The following is a 21,371-nucleotide window of genomic DNA, read 5'->3' on the forward strand; positions in this document are numbered from 1 at the left end:
TATCTAAGCAGAGGTGAATGGTGCCATGATCCAGATCTTCTCAGGGGAGGTTCAAGTGCAGCAGGCATGAGAGAAACAGAGAGGTATCCTTACAGTTAGAAACCTCATTGAAGAAGTTTTCCTTTACTGCAAGTGTGTAAGGTAATGTTTACTGATTTAGAAGCTCCAGTTCTATGGCCAAGGTCTCCATGTAAGGATGTGAAATGGAGAAGGACAAGGCCCTATGTTATTTCCTACCAGTGACATTAATGATCGTGATTTTACAACACACAATCTCATCACCTTGGTAACCCATTATTTTACTAGATTCTGTATGGTTTGCAGGGATTTGTATTCTTGTTTAATATATTTCAAAACTCACTACTTAATACCTTACTAGCCTTCATGTGGTATCATTATTGTATAGAAGACCTTTGACATTTGCGTGGGGTGCTTGGAGCAAAGCAAATCAATAAAAATGCAGATAATAAGACAACTGTGGGAATCATGTGAAAATTATTTTGGGAGCAATCTTCTAACACTTGTTACTACAGCTAATCAGAAACAGAAGTTGAAACAGCAATGCCATTTTTGGAGACTGGTAAATAATAGCTTAGAAAACAATAGTTAGTGACAATTACAAAAAAAAATGAGTACAGGCAAGAGAGGGTAGAGGGAATATTGGAGGCAATTAATTTCACAGAGGGAGTGAGAGTCTGTAGCGTAGCTGTTGATTATGACTTATTACTTGGTTAGCACTTAGACTACCTAGTTTTTTCACAATCTTTAATAAATGTTACAGTAGTAACTGGTTTTGGTGTGTATGTTTCAGCTGTGGAATGGCCAAATGGGGGAGGCAGCTTGATGGTTGAGTTCTCCAGGACTCTAAACAAATCCAAATCATATTTTGTGATATCATCTACTGTTAAATTCTGGTCTGTACTTGTAACATTTTTATTTTTATACTGTATTGAGGATTTGTTCTGTTCTGTTCTGTGTATTGTATTGTATTGACCCCCTTCTTTTTAACACCCACTGCACGCCCAACCTACATGGAAAGTGGTCTCTTTTTGAACTGTTTTTTCCCAAGGTTTCTTCCATTTTTTCCCTACAAGGGTTTTTTTGGGAGTTTTTCCTTGTCTTCTTAGAGAGTCAAGACTGGGGGGCTGTCAAGAGGCAGGGCCTGTTAAAGCCCGTTGCGGCACTTTTTGTGTGATTTTGGGCTATACAAAAATAAATTGTATTATATTGTATTGTATTGTATTTGTCAGGGAGTTGCTGACAAATGCTCAATAACACAAGATTGAAATAGTTAAATATCAAAGGTGTACAATTTATGTATTTATTTCTTTTTATTTATTTTTTTTTTGTGTATGTTTATAACTAAAACAAAATAAAATCGAGCAAACACACAAGTAAATACAACCAGTCTGAACAATCTACTAATCTACTTAAACTGGTGTCAATTGTCAATCCCACTTTCTGGGTTTCAGTCACTGTCTACATCAAGTTCACTTGTCTATTCCATGTTTTGTGTTTTTCTTCATATATTCAGGTTTTTCTCTCCCACCACAAAGATGTGCCATTCTCGACTGACTCTTATGTGAGTTTCAGTATGTGTGTAGAAGATTTGGCCCTGTAATGGACTGGTACCCTAACTGGATTTGGTGTCTGCCTTGAACTCGATTTTTCTAGAATTGTTTTTCATAACACAGTATACGGTAATCAAATGCTCTTCATTCACAACCCCCTTGCAACCTGACAGTGCCCATGTAGTTTGGCAAAGAAAAGTGGGAAGAAATGTCATCTCACAGCTCACAAGGCTGTCATGGCTGCCAAAGGTGCATTTACTAAAGACTGGCTTGTTGGGTATGATTATTTATGTGATCAATAATTTTTTCTGTAAATGAATGTAGAACATTTTGCGGAGATTTGTTGTCATTTTAACATTAAAGAGTCTTTTTCTGTTGATTAGTTTTTAAAAAGCCCAATTAAATCCATTGTAATTCAATGTTGTATAACAATAAAAAGTGAAAACTCCCAAAGAGGTGAATACTTTTAATAGGCACAATATGCTGTGCTAATGAAGAATTTGATCTAACACCTGGCACTAAAAACGAATATCAATATGTTTAATGCATTGGTAACAGGTAACAAGGATTTTTGTATTAGATCATTTAAATTTTGGTCTTTGCCTAACCCATATTGCAGAAGTTGCTGAGGAGCATAGTTAGTTGTGTAGTGGTATTTGCATATTATATCCCATGCTGAAAAAAATCATCCCAAGCCCCCACTTTCCTAAAGTGCAAATGTTTCCTCAAAATGCAGGTAATATATAGCAACATAGAGTATTTGTAATGTTGCAAATGATGCCCACATCAGTAAAGTAGGAGATTCAGTTTTGAGAATTTTTTTTTACACATTTTATAAAATTAAAACTACGTACTACCATTAAAGATAATTAACATTTTAACATTTTTTTGATTATCCTGTATTAAGCAATATTGGGATCCAACACAGAGGTTTGAAAATACTGGAGGTGTAACAGAAGTAATTGTATCTGAATATTAGCTTAGACAAAAATACAAGTGGGGGAGTGATGGAGAAAGAAGAGAAAAGAAAGCCGGAGCAAAGAGAGACAGAGAGATAAAGAAAATGGAGCGAAAGATGTGTCTCTTAAACACTGGGGGGAGACTATCAAAAAATGGGTACTGGTGAGATAATGACTTTGAATGACTAAGAATGACTTTGGAAACTCCTGTTTTTCAATGATTCAAGTGGAAATAACTAATGAGGATAATTGGCTATGACAAAAATTGTGCTGAACATGATTAATCAGCTGGTGGTCTGTGATAGAAGATACTGGTGGATCAGAGTATTAAGTGTATGATAGTGACAAGTGTTGTAAGGTAAATGACATCTCCATGCAGGGGCCAACTTTGGGTTGTGTTTAAAGGAACCCACCTTTATCTTACATATTTTGTCTTTCTATACTTTTAACTTTTCTCAGACAGAACTTACCCTCCTACTTTATATCATAAGCTATAAATCAGTCTTTCTGGGAAAAATCCACATTATCCTCTCATTAAAATTGAATTAATAAGATAAATATTTATAAAGTACAAAACCATTATAAAATGCAGAAAGAATAGTGTTTGATGTTTATCACAAAAATCCAATTATCAATCTATTTTATACAGCTATTCTCTTACCCTGAGCCTGTCATTTATCCATCCATCCATTTTCCAACCCGCTGAATCTGAACACAGGGTCACGGGGGTCTGCTGGAGCCAATCCCAGCCAACACAGGGCACAAGGCAGGAACCAATCCTGGGCAGGGTGCCAACCTACTGCAGGACACATGCAAACACACCCACACACCAAGCACACACTAGGGCCAATTTAGAATCGCCAATCCACCTAACCTGCATGTCTTTGGACTGTGGGAAGAAACCGGAGCGCACGGAGGAAACCCATACAGACACGGGGAGAACATGCAAACTCCACGCAGGGAGGACCCGGGAAGCGAATCCAGGTCCCCAGGTCTCCCAACTGCGAGTCAGCAGCGCTACCCACTGCGCCACTGTGCCGCCCCACCTGTCATTTAGAAACTTACAAAAAGCTTATATTTAAGGACTCTTTTTCTCTTAATTATATATCTGTCTTATGTAAGTGTGCATTATTTATGTATATTTTATAAATCATTTATTCATTATTATTCTTATTTAAAAATAGTTTGTTTTTCTTTGCACGTAACTGCTTCTTTGATATGTTGTAAAGCACTTTCGGAAACATCCTTTGTATGAAAAAGTGCTATAGAAATAAATGTTGTTTAGTTCAGTTCAGGATTTTGAGGTCTAGTGTATTTGAGACAATAAATGATTAAATATATTTTCGTTTTTGTTTTTTTTTGTTTAATCCTAGCTGTAAAAACTGCATCCACCTTTATATTGTGCTTGCCAGCACAGGACTTTTAATTCTTTTTACAAGAATGCAGATTCATTTTTTTTCTCACTGATTGTTTTGACAAGTCAGAGCTTAAGGTGATAATTGCTTCCTTTTTTATCCAAATGTTTGAAATTTTGCCACTGTGATTTTGAAATTAGGGGCACGCTGGAGACATGAATGCTAAGTATCTATTAAATGTGCACAGAACATCTAAACTCCACCTGCACAGTAAGTTCAAAAACTAATTGTCATCCTCCTAGATTATAGCTCAAAGAAAGCTATTGTCTAAAATGCCTGTGGTTCTACAGCACTACTTTAACTGTGAAATCTGTTATGAAGATAATTAGATAAGAATCAGGCTATGAAGCCAATTGAAAGAATGGTTTACTTTGTTTTTATCAAAATTGCTACCTATTATAATTGATTTTTTTTCTAATTATATACTTGATTTTTTCTTTTTTTTATAAATCTCAGATCTAATGTTGATGAAGCTGAAAAATAAAAACTTTTAAACTGCTTTTCAGTACATAACATAAAATAACACGGCCATACCCACATAATCCAAATAAGGGATACCAAGCAGTAATCATCCCTGGGTGGCCTGAGAGTCCATTGTAGAGCCCCAAAGACTGCTGATCAGTTTTAAAAGAAGTGTAAAGAGAAATGCCTAGAATTTCTTGTTCAGCACCACAGAGAGCAAAATACGTTCCTTCAGCTGTTCCCTCAATCTGAATGCCAATATCTAACAATTTCCATTAGCACAGCAATAATTTCATGGTTCAGTACACAATGCTTGTGTCAATGCAAGCATTATTTGAAATCATAGGAGTTTATGTCAAACCTTTACAAAATATATACAGTACATTCCCTACCTCCCTAAAATATATTTCAAATCACACACACACATACACACTATTGAGATTTCTGTATCTTCTACTATATAAAAATCTGAGGCAACACAACTAATTTTCCTAATTGTTCTTCTGTTATCTACTCTTAGGGCTTTATTACAAAAAGAACAATTTGTGATAAAGAAAAGATGAACTTTTCCAGTACATTTGCAATAGCACATCTACAGTATTTACTGTATAATGCAAGCTCTTCTTCTGAATGGGACCTTACTATCAGATTTCTACATGAGAATCAAGGAGGAAGGCATAGATAGAATAAATTATTTTTTACATTTGTATGACATGCATATCTTTCCACTTAGAATGTCAAAAATTCACCTTGAATTATCTGTAAGAGACATTTTTTCAGTGCCCACCTGCCTATGCCAAATGTTTTGGTTATATTTTTGGCTTATATTTTACCATACTGTTGTTTTCATCTGTTTGTCCATCAGTTTATCATAAATCTTTCTCCTTTAATAGTCCTTTTGGGAATATTACCAGATGGGGCACATTAGCTGTATGAGCACTGCAAAGTGAAAACTAGCACTGTACTATTAGTTCACCATCTCATTTTTCTAACTTGATGTATTCCTAACCTGCATAGTATGTCACAGTGAGAAATAAATGAGCTATGCTACTTAAAATTAGAGAAAATAAGTTTGCTAAATGACCATTAAATAAACCTCAAACTTCAAGGAACTGAGCTGGTTTGTAAAGATGATGGGCTAAAATACCTCAAGTATGAAGCAAGAGAATAATATACTGGCAAAGAAAAAGGTTACATCAAACCAGTGCTGCTACAAGTGGTCATTACAAAATCATGGGGCATAGTTAATTTTTCACACATATCTACTGCATGTTGACTTATGTTTGTTGACAACATACTGACATCTGATAGTGTTGTTTGTCACCTTAGGAAAGAGTTACCTAACTTTTCAAGTTAGTGAGGACTGGATGATTATTAAGTAAACAGGTTGTAGTTAGTTTTTCACAGAGTTGAAGACATTTAACAATACTTGAATACCTTCTGTGTGTGTGCATTTGTGCGTGCTTTCTTTCTCTTTCTTATTTTTTTCAATGGACGGCAAAACAAAAGGTCATCATTACTTTGAAAATGACTCTACATGTTAGGCTTAAAAATATTTACCTAGTAATGACATCCATTTTTTGCTGAATGATGTGTAAAATCAAATCTTTATGAAAAATACCAATGAGAAGAGCACTAAACTAAAAGAACCTGGAAGACAAGTTTACAATTAATTAGAACAACTCGGTTTATTTAATTAATAATCACGTTACCCTCTATAATTTGCATCTTTCTAAAAAAAATTGTTAGCATTTCATAAATAGCAAATCTTTGTATCAGTGAGCCGTCTAATGTGGTCTAGAGCAGATTTATCTTAGAAGACAGATGACAGATGGTGATTATGATTACAGTGTGTAAGAAGTGCCCAAAATGAGACTTTTGCCCACATTCATATTTTAGTAATTAATAAACACTGAATGAGTTGTTAAATGGTTGCTGTAATTACCAACTGGACTAAAGATAGTTTTTTTTTTCTTTCTTGAACTTGAAATCCTAGAAGAGGGAGACTGTGAAGGATCGTCCATAGACCAGGGTGGAGTGTGATAAAAATAAAATAAAGCAAAATAAAAAATGGTTGTGTTTTTCAGATTCATTGGAGGCACATTCAAGGATCCTTTACATGTATTTACAGTGCACATGAGAGAAAACCTGCAAAGAACAATAGGGGAAGGGACACCAGTTCACAAATAATTGAATATCCACTGCACACACTAAGCAAAGGCTTGCGATTGCACATTATTTAAAGTTTTTGTTAGATGCAACTCACCCATGAAGCATTATAAAATGTTCTTACTTGACCTGCACAAAATTTTTACGAGGATTACAAGCTTTTACCCACTGAAATAAACATGCAGAGGAATGAGCAATGGAAATTGTTTACAGGAAAGCATTTGTTAAGGTCCCACATGTGAGAGGTTGGGCATCAAGCTAAAAGAAGCAGGAGTACAGGGTGCAGTGTGTAGATGGGTACGGAACTGGCAAAAAAACCCCAGAAAACAGAGGGTTATGGTGTAAGTAACCTTATCAGAATTGGCTGATGTTAACAGTGGTGTCCCACAGGGGTCAGTGCTGCAACTGCTGGTATTTTTAATATCTATAAACTAACTGCACTCTCTAGCAGTTTTACTATATTGGTGAACTTGCCTATGCATCAACTAATTGAACCAAGACAGATCATATCTTGTCCGAGACGGATGTGTAGTCGAGTGCAGCTGCACACAAACTGAGCAGGACAGGCTGGAACCTGTCTCAGGCAAATATATGGTAGCTCATTGTGTGAATGTACAACGTGCATGTACCACAAAGCTGAGTTTGTCTGCTTTGGCTGAGTTAGAAGTTAGGTGCATGCAAGTGCTGAAAAAATGCAAAGGTGCATGCATGTGCCATCTCACCAAGTGCAAATCATACTTGTATAAGCTTCTACATCTTCCATAGAATTCACACCAACTTCTATGGCTGTGGTTGAGCAAGAGCACAGCGGACTGCTCCATACACACACACACACACAGGTCTTTTGTTTATATATGTCTGATCATCTGGATAGGAATATAAATAACAAGCAGGTCAAGCTTGTAGATGATACCAAACTAGGTGCATTGACAGAAAATCTAGAATGTGTAGAATTATTGCATTGGGACTTGGACAGCATACAGGCTTGGGCAGATTTGTGGCAGATGAAATTTAATATAAGTAAATGTAAAGTAAAAATATTAGGGATAAACACACAATGAAAGGTCTTAAAATTGAAAGTACACCTTATTAGAAGGATTTAGGAGTCGTAGTTGACAGATAGTGTTCAGAAGTCTTTATGAAGTCTAACAGAATGTTAGGTTATACCGCACAATGTGTAGAGTACAAGTCCAAGAAAGTTATGCTTAATGCTTTATAAGACACTGGTTAGACCTCATCTGGAGTACTATGTGCAGTTTTGGTCTCCAGGCTACACAAAAGACATAGAAGCGCTAGAAAAAGTCCAGAGAAGAACAACTAGGCTGATTCCAGTACTACAGGGGAGGAATTAGATAGATAGATAGATAGATAGATAGATAGATAGATAGATAGATAGATAGATAGATAGATAGATAGATAGATAGATAGATAGATAGATAGATAGATAGATAGATAGATAGATAGATAGATAGATAGATAGATAGATAGATAGATAGATAGATAGATAGATAGATACTTTATTAATCCCAAGGGGAAATTCACATACTCCAGCAGCAGCATACTGATACAAAAACAATATTAAATTAAAGATTGATAACAATGCAGGTAAAAACAGACAATAACTTTGTATAATGTTAACGTTTACCCCCCTGGGTGGAATTGAAGAGTCGAATAGTTTGGGGGAGGAACGATCTTCTCAGTCTGTCAGTGGAGCAGGACAGTGGCAGCAGTCTGTCGCTGAAGCTGATCTTCTGTCTGGAGATGACACTGTTTAGTGGATGCAGTGGATTCTCCATAATTAATAGGAGCCTGCTAAGCGCCCATCGCTCTACCACAGATTTCAAGCTGTTCAGCTCCATGCCAACAATAGAGCCTGCCTTCCTCACCAGTTTGTCCAGGCGTGAGGCGTCCTTCTTCTTAATGCTGCCTCGCCAGCACACCACCGCATAGAAGAGGGCGCTCGCCACAACCGTCTGATAGAACATCTGCAGCATCTTATTGCAGATGTTGAAGGATGCCAGCCTTCTAAGGAAGTATAACCGGCTCTGTCCTTTCTTACACAGAACATCAGTATTGGCAGTCCAGTCTAATTTATCATCCAGCTGCACTCCCAGGTATTTATAGGTCTGCACCATCTGCACACAGTCACCTCTGATGATCACGGGGTCCATGAGGGGTCTGGGCCTCCTAAAATCCACCACCAGCTCCTTGGTTTTGCTGGTGTTCAGTTGTAGGTGGTTTGAGTCGCACCATTTAACAAAGTCCTTGATTAGGTCCCTATACTTCTCCTCCTGCCCACTCCTGATGCAGCCCACGATAGCAGTGTCGTCAGCGAACTTTTGCACGTGGCAGGACTCTGAGTTGTATTGGAAGTTAGATGTATATAGGCTGAACAGGACCGGGGAAAGTACAGTCCCCTGTGGCGCTCCTGTGTTGCTGACCACAATGTCAGACATGCAGTTCCCAAGACGCACATACTGAGGTCTGTCTTTAAGATAGTCCACGATCCATGCCACCAGGTATGAATCTACTCCCATCTCTGTCAGCTTGTCCCAAAGGAGCAGAGGTTGGATTGTGTTGAAGGCGCTAGAGAAGTCTAGAAACATAATTCTTACAGCACCACTGCCTCTGTCCAAGTGGGAGAGTGATCGGTATAGCATATAGATGATGGCATCCTCCACTCCCACCTTCTCCTGATATTAAAAACTGCAGAGGGTCGAGGGCATGTTGAACCTGTGGCCTCAGGTGGTGAAGCAGCAGCCTCTCCATGGTCTTCATCACATGTGACGTCAGAGCAACAGGCCGGAAGTCATTCAGCTCACTAGGACGTGATACCTTTGGGACTGGGGTGATGTAAGATGTTTTCCAAAGCCTCAGGACTCTGCCCTGTTCCAGGCTCAGGTTGAAGATGCGCTGTAGAGGACCCCCCAGCTCTGATGCACAGACCTTCAGCAGTCGTGGCGATACTCCATCTGAACCTGCTGCTTTGCTGGTACGAAGTCTCCTCAGCTCTCTGCTCACCTGCGCTGTTGTAATTGTGGGTGAGGATGTCTCTCCTATGCTGGTATCAGCAGAAGGATGTGTGGAGGGTGTAGTACTCCGAGGTGAGAGTGAGAGTGGGTTAGGGTGGTCAAACCTGTTAAAGAAGTTGTTCATTTGGTTTGCTCTCTTCACATCTCTCTCGATGGTGGCACCCCGCTTTGAGCTGCAGCCAGTAATGATCTTCATCCCATCCCACACTTCCTTCATGCTGTTATTCTGCAACTTCTGCTCCAGCTTTCTCCTGTACTGCTCCATTGCCGCCCTGAGCTGGACTTGGAGTTCCTTCTGCACGTGCTTGAGCTCATGCTGATCACCGCCTTTAAAAGCCTTTTTCTTCTGGTTCAAAGAAAAAATGTCACTTGTAATCCATGGCTTGTTGTTAGCATAGCAGCGTACAGTTCTTACTGGAACTACAATGTCCATACAGAAGTTGATGTAGTCAGTAGTGCAGTCAACAACCTTCTCAATGTTCTCACTATGTGATCCCTGCAGGATATCCCAGTCTGTAGTTCCAAAGCATTCTCTCAGAGCCTTCTCTGCCTCAGGGGACCACTTCCTGAATGAGCGTGTGGTTGTAGGTAGGACCCTCACTCTTGGTTTGTAGTGAGGCTGAAGCAGAACCAGGTTATGATCTGCTTTCCCAAGCGCAGGCAGCGGGGTGGCGCTGTATGTGTCTTTAACGTTTGCATACAGTAAGTCAATAGTCTTATTTCTCCGGGTGTTACAATCCACATACTGGGAGAAGGCAGGTAATGTATTGTCCAGCGTTACATGGTTGAAGTCTCCAGCAATTAGCACAAGCGCCTCAGGGTGCTGCGTTTGTAACTTAGCAACAGCAGAATGGATGATGTCACTCGCTGTCTCCACGTCCGCCCGAGGAGGGATGTAAACAATAACAACAATGACGTGTCCAAACTTTCTGGGCAAGTAATAGGGACGCAAACTTGCGGCCAACAGTTCGATGTCCCTGCAGCAAGTGGAGACTTTGACGTTAACATGTCCAGAGTTACACCACTGTGTATTAACATAGAGAGCGAGTCCTCTTCCTTTGTGCTTCCTGCAGGTACTTGCATCTCTGTCTGCTCTAACTGTGCTAAACCCGGGTAGCTCCACGTTAGCATCTGGGATGGTGGTAGTTAGCCACGTTTCGCAAAAGCACAACAAACTGCATTCTCTGTAGGTTCTGACATTTTTCACCAGCGCAGCCAGTTCGTCGATCTTATTTCATAGTGAGTTAACATTTCCTATGATCACAGAAGGCAACGAAGGCTTAAAACGCCACTTTCTCGCAATCCGCTTCATTTTTAGCTTAGTGCCAGCTCTGCTGCCACCTTACCTCGACGGGTAAATAGGGAACCACAGCGGCACTGGCATTTGTTCTCAGCACTCGAAGTTGAGTACTTGAATAGACGAGTCTCAGCGTGTAAAAATCCATGCCCACGTTGTAAAATTAAGTAATGTGGAATGAATCCACATAAAATAAAGTGATAGGAGTGATCAATAAAAAAGAGAAAAATAAAAGTAGAAAAATAAAAGTAGAAAAATAAAGTCGTACACGGAGCTGCTGAAAAGGCTGCCACTCTCGGCTGACACCTGTCAATTTTGTTTATTTATTACTTTTTTTTTTTTTTTTGAGGAGAGACAGCCATTGAGATGCATGTGAAACATGCGTCTGATGTTCTGTGTTTATGTTACCTGATTGCCCATTGTCCTATACACTGTATTTTTGTTGACTCTTTAAATCCTGGCATTATTCTGTATGTTGAGGAATGCTGGATGTACTCACTCATCTTATAATACATGAAACATAACAAGTGATATATTGTATATACTTTGAATATCTATTAAATTAGCAATGATTTGTGTAGAAAATGAGAGTGGGCCTGTTTCTAGAATTACTCCTTATCACAGCCTTGTTCAGTTATTTCTGTAATTGCTCAAAATGGTGGCTATACTGGCATCATGGTATCTATGTTACTCATTATAAATGAAATGTGTATTGTCTGTACAAAATTGGTCTTACCTACAGTGGCCCATGGTCTTTGGAATATAAGGAGGCATTTAATGGTAGAACCAGTAGATGGAACTAGTTAGGACATTGCAATGCTGCCTCAGGGATAGGGGGGGTGCAGACAGATACATTAGACTTTAAGCTCTGCATATCACTACTTCCTGTGTACTGTTTATTTTAGTCCCTCATTAGAGCAGCTGTGACAAAGAATATTTACTTAGTACATTAGAACTTAATTTTAATTAAATATACAGTACATAAATATGCCACATACATTAAACAAATCTAGTACCTAATCACACAATTTAAAACAATCAATACAAAATGAAAAGAAATTACTCTGAAAATGTAGTATTTTGCAATTCTATTACATTGCAAATGACAGAAGGTTGGCACAGTGTGAATTGCACTGTAGCCTCACTGCACTAACTTCGTTCTTGACAGTGTTTTCTGTGTGAAATTTATTAGATAGATAGATAGATAGATAGATAGATAGATAGATAGATAGATAGATAGATAGATAGATAGATAGATAGATAGATAGATAGATAGATAGATAGATAGATAGATAGATAGATACTTTATTAATCCCAGGGGGAAATTCTCATACTCCAGCAGCAGCATACTGATACAAAAAACAATATTAAATTAAAGATTGATAACAATGCAGGTAAAAACAGACAATAACTTTGTATAATGTTAACGTTTACCCCCCCCGGGTGGAATTGAAGAGTCACATAGTTTGGGGGAGGAACAATCTTCTCAGTCTGTCAGTGGAGCAGGACAGTGTCAGCAGTCTGTCGCTGAAGCTTCTCTTCTGTCTGGAGATGACACTGTTTAGTGGATGCAGTGGATTCTCCATAATTGATAGGAGCCTGCTGGGCGCCCGTCGCTCTGCCACAGATGTCAAGCTATCCAGCTCAATGCCAACAATAGAGCCTGCCTTCCTCACCAGTTTGTCCAGGTGTGAGGCGTCCTTCTTCTTAATGCTGCCTCCCCAGCACACCACTGCGTAGAAGAGGGCGCTCGCCACAACCGTCTGATAGAACATCTGCAGCATCTTATTTTGCCTCTTTGTGATTGTGCAGATTTCAGAAATGTATCTGCTCTAATATGAAGTTTTAAGATTGTCATAAATTAGGAACGCCTCCTAGGCAGGTCTGTGTCTTATAACATTCTCTAACATAAAATACATGTTCATCCTGGATGACTGAATAGACTAGGTTTTTAATTATTAGGTATAAGAAAGTGGCATTTATGATGGTTAAACTAGGAATTAATTTGTGATAAGGATTTTTATTTTGTTTCTTTAGGCTTGCATGCTTTAAGTAGCCTATAATTTTAGCTCTCACTCCTTGCCTTAATGTAGGCAATGTAATTAGTCCTGACTGAATAACAAGTGTGTGAGGGTTAAATGTCACTGGCATTATCAGATGGGATTCTCTCCAAGAATGAGCAGATGCTCGACTCTGTCTTCTCCTAATGTTCTGCTTGCATAAATGGTTTTAAGTTGTTTGTTCCTTATTGCAACCAACACATTTAACTTTTAAGCTAATGAAACTGAAGGCTGAATGAGGCTGAAACGTAATAATTGTGCAATTTATTCAGGTTTAATTATGCATATTGAAAAGAACTTTCTACTGTAAATAACTATTGCTCCAGCAACCATTTCTTGGCATTATCTTACAGGGCTGTGATTAAGTGCAATCTAATGAGAATTTCCACTTTTGAAAATGAAATTAGCATATTACAGTCTGTGAATGCAGTATATGGTTAAAGGGTGACCTAAACGATATATGACCTGAGGCTAGGGTTTCCTAACAGGATGATGGAAATCTATTTGCCATGTTATAAAAAAGAGGAAAATTTATTTGAAAAAAATTCTACTGTATCCATTTTATCAATGCTTTTAAAAATTTTGAAGACTGGAAGTACGACTAGTTGCTGAAGACGAGAAATGCTTGGAGGGAATTTATGAGGGTGAGAAAATTAGGGAACAAAATGGAAAAGCAGCTTAACTCTCACATCTAGTTAGGGTACTTCTCTGTTACTCTCTCTTGAGACCCATTAAAATGCCCTTAGAAGATTTGACATTTTTATGTTGGAAATAGTATTAGGTTAATCAAGTGTAAATATATACTTGATGATCCAGGGAGCAATGAGAAACCATAACAAAAGTCTTAATGTCATGTATTTTTTTTTTCTGGAGAAAACCACAATGTATATGAAACACCTGCCATGTTGGGGGTCTATACCATCAGTCCATTACTCCATTCATCCATTTTAGAAATGATATCCAAATAAAAGCTTGTCTGTGCCAGGCTATCATAGAGCATATGGCTGAAAAATTGCTTTCTGTCAAGGTGGAAAAATCCATGAAAATTTACGTTATAAAGTTTATAACTCACTGCCTGTGAGCATGAACAATAATAGGCTAAATAGTCTCCTCTTACTGACATTTCTCATTTCCTTAGGTTCTTTCTTCTCATAGTTCTGTATAGAACATTATGCAGTATATTCATCTAATGGTGCATGACAAGCACAATTGTCCTCCAGGAATTACAAAGCCATATTTACAGCCAATTTGGTCAATGCCACTGGTGACAGAATAATAGATATCTTGATTTGTAGGAACTGGCATACCATTAGCAAATGCACCAAAGAGTGCATTCTTGGCACAGTCCTTACATTAAAGTCTGTCAGAGTACAATAATTTCACAGATGGTCTCTGTCACAAATACACTGTGATTTGCAAAGCCATAGACATCGTAATGTAATATATGAACACCATAGTGGTTTTATTCTTTTTAAGTTTTTTTAATACATTTTTATTCTTACTCATCATGCAAAACTGAGTTATCGTGTATTGCTTATGGTTTTCTGATTCCTCATAAACAATCATTACCAATGATTTTTATGTACATTACATTCATAGGTGGTGAAGGTGTTACAGCCACTAATTAATAACTTCGGAGTCAGGGACTTATATCCTGACACAAATTGCCATTCTTGTGGAGTTTGAACATTTGTTTCTGTGGACAAGTGAGTTTCTGCACAAATGCCAATGATGTGAAAAACATGTTCATTTGTGTTTCTGCTGTCTTATGAGCAAATCACCCATAATCCTTGGTTTCAATGAAAAGGTTCAGAGAATTAATGAATGACCCTAGATATGAACACATATTTTCATACTACATCCAACAGTGGCAACCCTCAAATATTGTATCTGTTATGTTCTTTTTTCATTATTTTATCCGAAGAAAATAACATTGTATACAATCAAATCAAAAATATACAACAAATCACTTCATAGTCAAACTAGAAAAAAAGGAAGGAAAAAAATCATCAGAAGGTATTTGTTCTATTCTAATACACGTCCAGCTTTATTGTCCTTCCTTAATTTTTCTCTCCTTTTTTTAGGACAGAGATGTAATTATGACATTTAACATCTCTATGCATCGTTCTTGGTGGATGGAAAATGGACCTGGCTGTGTAGTGACTTCAGTATCTCCTGCCCCAGACTGGGCTCCTGAGGACCATCGATATATAAGCATCTCTGGATGCTTGCTGGAATATCAGTATGTAGAAGTGGTTCAAAGTTCTCTACAGATCATCCTTGCAGTAAGTACTGAAATGAGTAGCAAAAGTCCACAGTAAAACAAGGAGCAGTTTAAGTGAAGTTAGTATATTGCTACTGTACTTAATGTGGAATTGCAAATATTATATATGCTAGGAGCACATTACTACATTTTATGAGGAGTCTGTTTGTCAGCATTTTGTCTTGTCAAATGTTAATGCTGCCTTATTTAGTTTTATTTTGTCTGGGACCTACTTTCTATCCTCTATTACATGTCCTTTATATCTAAAAACTAAAATAATTCATGCAAGCTGAGTTTTATTATTGTGGCAGTATACGCTTAATCGGTTTAGTTTAAAATTATAGCTTTCAAGGAAATAAAACAAAAGTTGAGCAATAACATTTTTATTGGATATTTTACACTAAAGGAATATAAGTACCTTAATATCTTACTTTTTGAAGTGTTTTTCAGTGGAACATTTAAAATTTAATAACTGTATCTTAGCTTTAAATACTGATCGACTGCAAAATGAAATTTGCAAGTGTAACTGTTTGCAATTGTGTATAACAATATGTAACTGTTTAAAGCTTCGAAGATGTAAACTTTTTCACTGCTGGTTCTCCATTACCAATGAGATGATCACAATAGCTAATGATCATACCAGAGGCTAGTCCAATATTACTCAGATGGAGAAGACCTTAGGCAGGTCAGTTTATCTCTTTCCAAACAGGGCATAATCAATGTGGAGTGAAAATCATTGGCAAGGTTAACTATTGCTAAACATTCTTGTAAATGATTGTGACTGCAGTTTGGACATAGTGGAGACTTTCTTGATGGCTTTGCATTCCCCCATTGGATAACATTTTATTGGATAAGACACAAAACCAGCCTCATATAAGGAGAAGGTTTGGGGTAGTGCAGGTGTTTGTCATTTGGAATGAAAATTTTAAGTGGCTATATGTCTAAAGAGTTTGTTGGTAAGTCATTTTTGAGGGCACTTTCATATCCACTTGATATCAAGGAACATTCCATAATCCTGGTGACAGCTCATGTCTTTGTCCATCAGATAGGACCACACACTTTTGTTTTCTTTTTGTTTGCTTGGTACATTTTAAATATGTGTTTAAGACTATCCCCCAGTAGTACTAGGGTGTTGTACCGTGTTAGCCATTATGAATGTAGAGAAAAGCCAAGCAAAATGACACCTTTTATTGGCTAACTAGAAAGATTACAATATGCAAGCTTTTGAGGCAACTCAGGCCCCTTCTTCAGACAAGATGTAATCAAGATTACATCTTGCCTGAAGAAGGGGCCTGAGTTGCCTCGAAAGCTTGCATATTGTAATCTTTCTAGTTAGCCAATAAAAGGTGTCATTTTGCCAGACTATCCCCCAGTCATTCAAAACCTCAGTGGTCACTCAAGCTAAATAAATATTGCTTTAACCAGAGTCAGTCAATCCATTAGGCAACATAGGCAGCCACCTAGGGTGCTGTCATCTGAGGAGCGCCATTAATGAAAGGTAAGGGCCTCAAGCACTCAAGACATTGTTGGGTGACGTTTATGAAAGTAAAAATGCACAAACTCCATACACCAAGGGGCACATGCTCCTTAAAGTCCACAGTATATACACAAAGCATCACCTTTGTGCTACTGAAGGGGTGCGCCCTCAGAACACTCAGGAGGAAATCCAACACCCTAAAGGTCGTCGAAGTCTAATAATACCAACTACCTACTATGTACAATGAGGGGCAACATCCGTCCACCCTGCCTAGGGCTCCAAATGGGCCTTGTCCAGCACTGATTTTAACCTAAGAAGCTCTTGATGCTTCTGAAAATTTGGTCTTGCAAATAGTATGTGTTGTAGACATTCATCATTAAATGTTTTAGGTAAGCCAAAAAGAATGCTGCTCCAATTAAGTTGTTGACAGTCTTTTTGCTTGTGATTTAAAAGCTAGCTTTAATGATGACTAGTAATTTGCTAAGTGCATCATACTGTTAAATTTTTTAAACCCAAACTCATATATATCCTCTATTGAATTGATCAGATTGATGAATATATGAAAATGCAATATACTGTATATAGAAGTAAGTTCTTACTTAAAATGGTTCCCAAGCCCAGAGATGACTTCAACTTGCATTTCAATAAAAACACAGCATAACTGAATATGTTATACTCTATGACATGCAGTGAGGACCTGCAATATTTATCAATATCCAAAACATGAATTATTCTTCAAAAATCTGACTGCTTAGTGTTTAGTTTTTAGTGTGACTACATAATTAACATATATAGAGTAGCCTTATGAACTGACTGGGCACCACCTTTCTGTAAATCTGCTTTTTTACTGTCAGTTGTATTTTATTAGGTATTTTACAAGTGATATTTTTCTTGATATATTGTGCATTTATTTGTAGCTTTTTGCTGTTCTGATGTTTCGACTTGTATTATTGTGTGCAATGTATAAAGTACCATGAAATACTGCATTTAAAAAAATTAAAAACGTAAAATAACAATTGATTGTGAGCCTTGTGACAATTCAGATAATGAGGCCTGTTTGACTCAAGGTAACCCACTGTAACTCTAAAAGAGAATGTGAATATATTCACCTACAAAATCAAATGTCAAGTTTAAACTGATTTGCTTTAAATTGTTTAAATTCAGGAGCAACTGAAAAAGGATAGCAATGAAAACAGCTTCATTCCCCCCTGCTACTTTAAAGAACAGCTGCATACTTTTCAGTTTGATGCCTGTTTACTATTTGCTAGGACAAGTACTGCCCTCCCACTGTTCCCCCATATGCTATGATAGCCATGACCACACTACACATCATTTTCAGTTTATAAATGGATTTCTAATCCTTTTATTATTTTTTTTATTGTAAACAATGCACTTGATTCATTCTCCTGGTTGACATTTTTCTTAGAATTTATGATAAGGGCATTTAGGTGGAACTGCAATTGCAGTCATATGGTTTGTATAAATAGAATAAAAATAATATAAAAATGAGACTGCTTAGTGCGTTAACATAAAAACAAATCAAGTTTTAAAAAGTACTGTAATTTGTCTCTCTTTTTTCTTTAAAAATTGGAATTGAAATCTTTAGTTAATATGACATTGATGTGCTCAGCAGGAATACCCAACATTTTGTATTGTCACTTACCCTTTTTATTATCCTAGCAAATTCTATTAATCATATACTAAATTTAAATTTGACAAAACACTGTGCTCTGAGCTTTATTATTATCATTATATAGCATATCGTAATAGGAGTTGAAAGAGTCATGTTTCATGCATTTCATTTATGCAAAGCATCTGTAAAACGCCATATTGTTTATCTGAGTAATTGACAGCTACGATAAAAGTCATTATTTATATTGTTATTGAACAATTAGGTTATGCCTAGAGTTCACTCTGCAATAAAAAAGCTGACAAATTAGCTGCAACCTTTAAATTACAGTTTTGAGACATCTGCGTGCTGTAGGAATTTGTACACCATGTTACAGATACTACTAAATCATGCTTCTACAGATCATCTGCTCACTTGTGCTCAGCGGCATTTGATGGATAGTTGTTGTCTTAGTAGGACATTATTACCTGAATCATTAAGTTTGACCAGCAGTTCACTTATAGGAATAAAGCGGGTGTTTACTCTGACTTTACATATGCACTTTATAGTAGAAATCTTTACATTGTCATTGTTGAACATTGTGTATAATATAAATATGGACTCTGGGGAATAAATTCACTTCAGCCGTACTGTATGCTTTCAATCCATTATCAAGGTCAGAATGACTTTGGTCTAAATAAATTATATATTAATTCTAGTACTGACATTTCAAAATTACAAATTAATTCAGAATAAATGCAGAATATTCTATGTTATTGTTCATGCAAAGGATAATTGGGAAGTTATTGTCAAGCCACAGCAGATAATTAGAAAGAAAAAATTTTATAACCTGAAAACACAGCTAATGAATACATAAATCAGTGTCTTTTATATTTTATCTTTTTTGGTTAGTTACATCTTCTAAACTAATCCTGTGCAATATGAATCTCACACATGATATAACATATCCAGCCCAGTTTGCTTAAGATTAGCTGGCTGAAAAAAAGAAAAAAAAGGCAAGATTCCACAGAAAATTTTTGCTGGTTTTAGTCTCAGATTTGTGCAGTAAAACTGAGTGCATGAGAATATTCATAAGCACAGCAGAAGAAGTAAATATTTTAGTGTTGTTTCAGAAATTCTTCAAATACTAACAATAAAATTAGACCAAAAGATGGACACAATTGTAATTTGGGTCATTTGAATAATCAAAAGGCCACAGATGAAACTTTACATTTTTAAAAATCTAAAAGATGAAGGAATAGGACACTGTCTAACTTTCAGCAATACTACTTAGGCGTGACTCTATATTATGAAACTATTGGAAGACTCAGAAAGAAATGAAGCCTGGTTAGCAATATAGAGGAAATCCTACCCGAGCACTTCACAATTACCGTATATACTCGCGTTTAAGTTCTCCCGTGGATAATCTTGATTTTACCGTATAATTTCTAGTATTTTATAATGTTGGTTGTATAAGTCGAATGTGGAAAACTCACGCTATTAATCCAAGAGGTTATGATATGCTAACGCCCACCTGAGAGAGTTACCACAGAGCACACTGCCTTTTTTTTTCTATGTATTGTGCCTACGTGACCACATGGTAATACCTGAACTATTCTGAAGCGACATTTACACTGTTTTGTGTTTTTTGTATCTCACACCCTCATACACCTTTATCGTAAGATCATCCCTTATCTACGATGGAACGTTCAATCAGAAGAAAATATATGAAGCTGGTTTTAAATTAAAAGTCGTCGCAGTGGCAAAAGAAATTGGTAACTGCACTGCTGGAACAAACTTCGATGTGTCTGAGAAACTGGTGCGAGATTGGAGGAAGCAAGAAGATGTTAAAAAAAAAAAAAAATGTGTCGTATTTTTGAATTGGCATATAAGTCAGGGTCTGATTTTATGATCGATTTTTTGGGTTTCAAGACCCGACTTATACACAAGTATATACGGTAAGTAAAAAGAACTGAATAAAAGTCATAAGTATACATTTAATCCTGCATTTGCTGAGGGATAAATTTAATCCGGCTAGTTTAGAGTCACAGGGAGGCAGCGATTATTGCAGCAGCACTGAAACATAAGAAGCAAATGTGGCACACAGTTCCATTGTGAGACACAATCACACAGCCAAACAGAAAAGAGCATGCTGCATGCAGTCCAATAATTGGCAGAACTTTAAGCCAGATTTGCAGTTGCCACTTGATTTTTTTGAGTCAGCCCAAATTTCAGCTTCATTGGATATTTGTTTCATGTGTAATATGGGAGGGGTTGCAATACCCGATTGTATCATACAATTACGCTGGTGTACAACTGGAAGAATTTCTGTCATGTCTTGAAGTGTGAGTAGTCTCACGACACTGATTTTCTGATGTCTGCTTTAAAAATTTCATTGAGCATCGTTTGCAGTATATTGTGCATTAGATATTGCCATTGTCAAGCTCATTTATACATTTTTGATTAGAGACATCTAAATATATGACAACACTCATACAACTAAACAGCTAATAAGAAAAGCATATTAGGAAACCTGTAGCACAGGAAATAAAAACACACTGCTTTAAATTACATAGATTATTTACCTCTAATTCTCTCTGTAAAATAGATGGACCTATTGTCTTTGCCTCAACCTTCCACATGTCCAGTTATGTCTTTTTTCTTTTCTATATACTTTCAGAACACAGTATGAAAGAATCAGAAATGTAGCTGTTTTCTTTGTTGAAATTTTGGGAAGCTTGTGGTCTAGTAAGCATCATATATGAGTCAAGTCTCTAGTATTTTTACAATGTTCATAATCTTTTCTGATTTCTGTTAACTTTCCATTATCCAGTTTTCTTCAAATCCAATAGTTTAAAGGAATACACCACCCAAAAATATTTTTATTAATATGTTACTTACCCAATGTAGTTTGTAGTGTTATTTTGAATTGCGGCTATGATGAAATGCACATTAGAACATGAGTACATGACTAGAGGCCATTCAGCCCAAAAAAGCTCATCAATCTCAATTCACCTAACTATCGTAAAATAACATCAAACATAATTTTAAACATTC

The 21,371-nt window shown here is 37.0% G+C and overlaps 1 protein-coding gene across 2 annotated transcripts in view; it reads left to right on the top strand.

Annotated features, from left to right (window-relative positions):
- nkain2 (sodium/potassium transporting ATPase interacting 2) overlaps positions 1 to 21,371 on the top strand; it is a 1,184,136-nt gene that overhangs the window by 911,401 nt on the left and 251,364 nt on the right. For both annotated transcript variants that reach the window (XM_028797243.2, XM_051924104.1), the window contains exon 4: positions 15,050 to 15,250. In XM_028797243.2, coding sequence (XP_028653076.1) covers positions 15,050 to 15,250 — 201 coding nt within the window. The remainder of the gene's footprint in view (positions 1 to 15,049; positions 15,251 to 21,371) is intronic.

The sequence above is a fragment of the Erpetoichthys calabaricus genome, chromosome 3 (assembly GCF_900747795.2).
Source record: "Erpetoichthys calabaricus chromosome 3, fErpCal1.3, whole genome shotgun sequence".
NCBI lineage: Eukaryota > Metazoa > Chordata > Cladistia > Polypteriformes > Polypteridae > Erpetoichthys > Erpetoichthys calabaricus.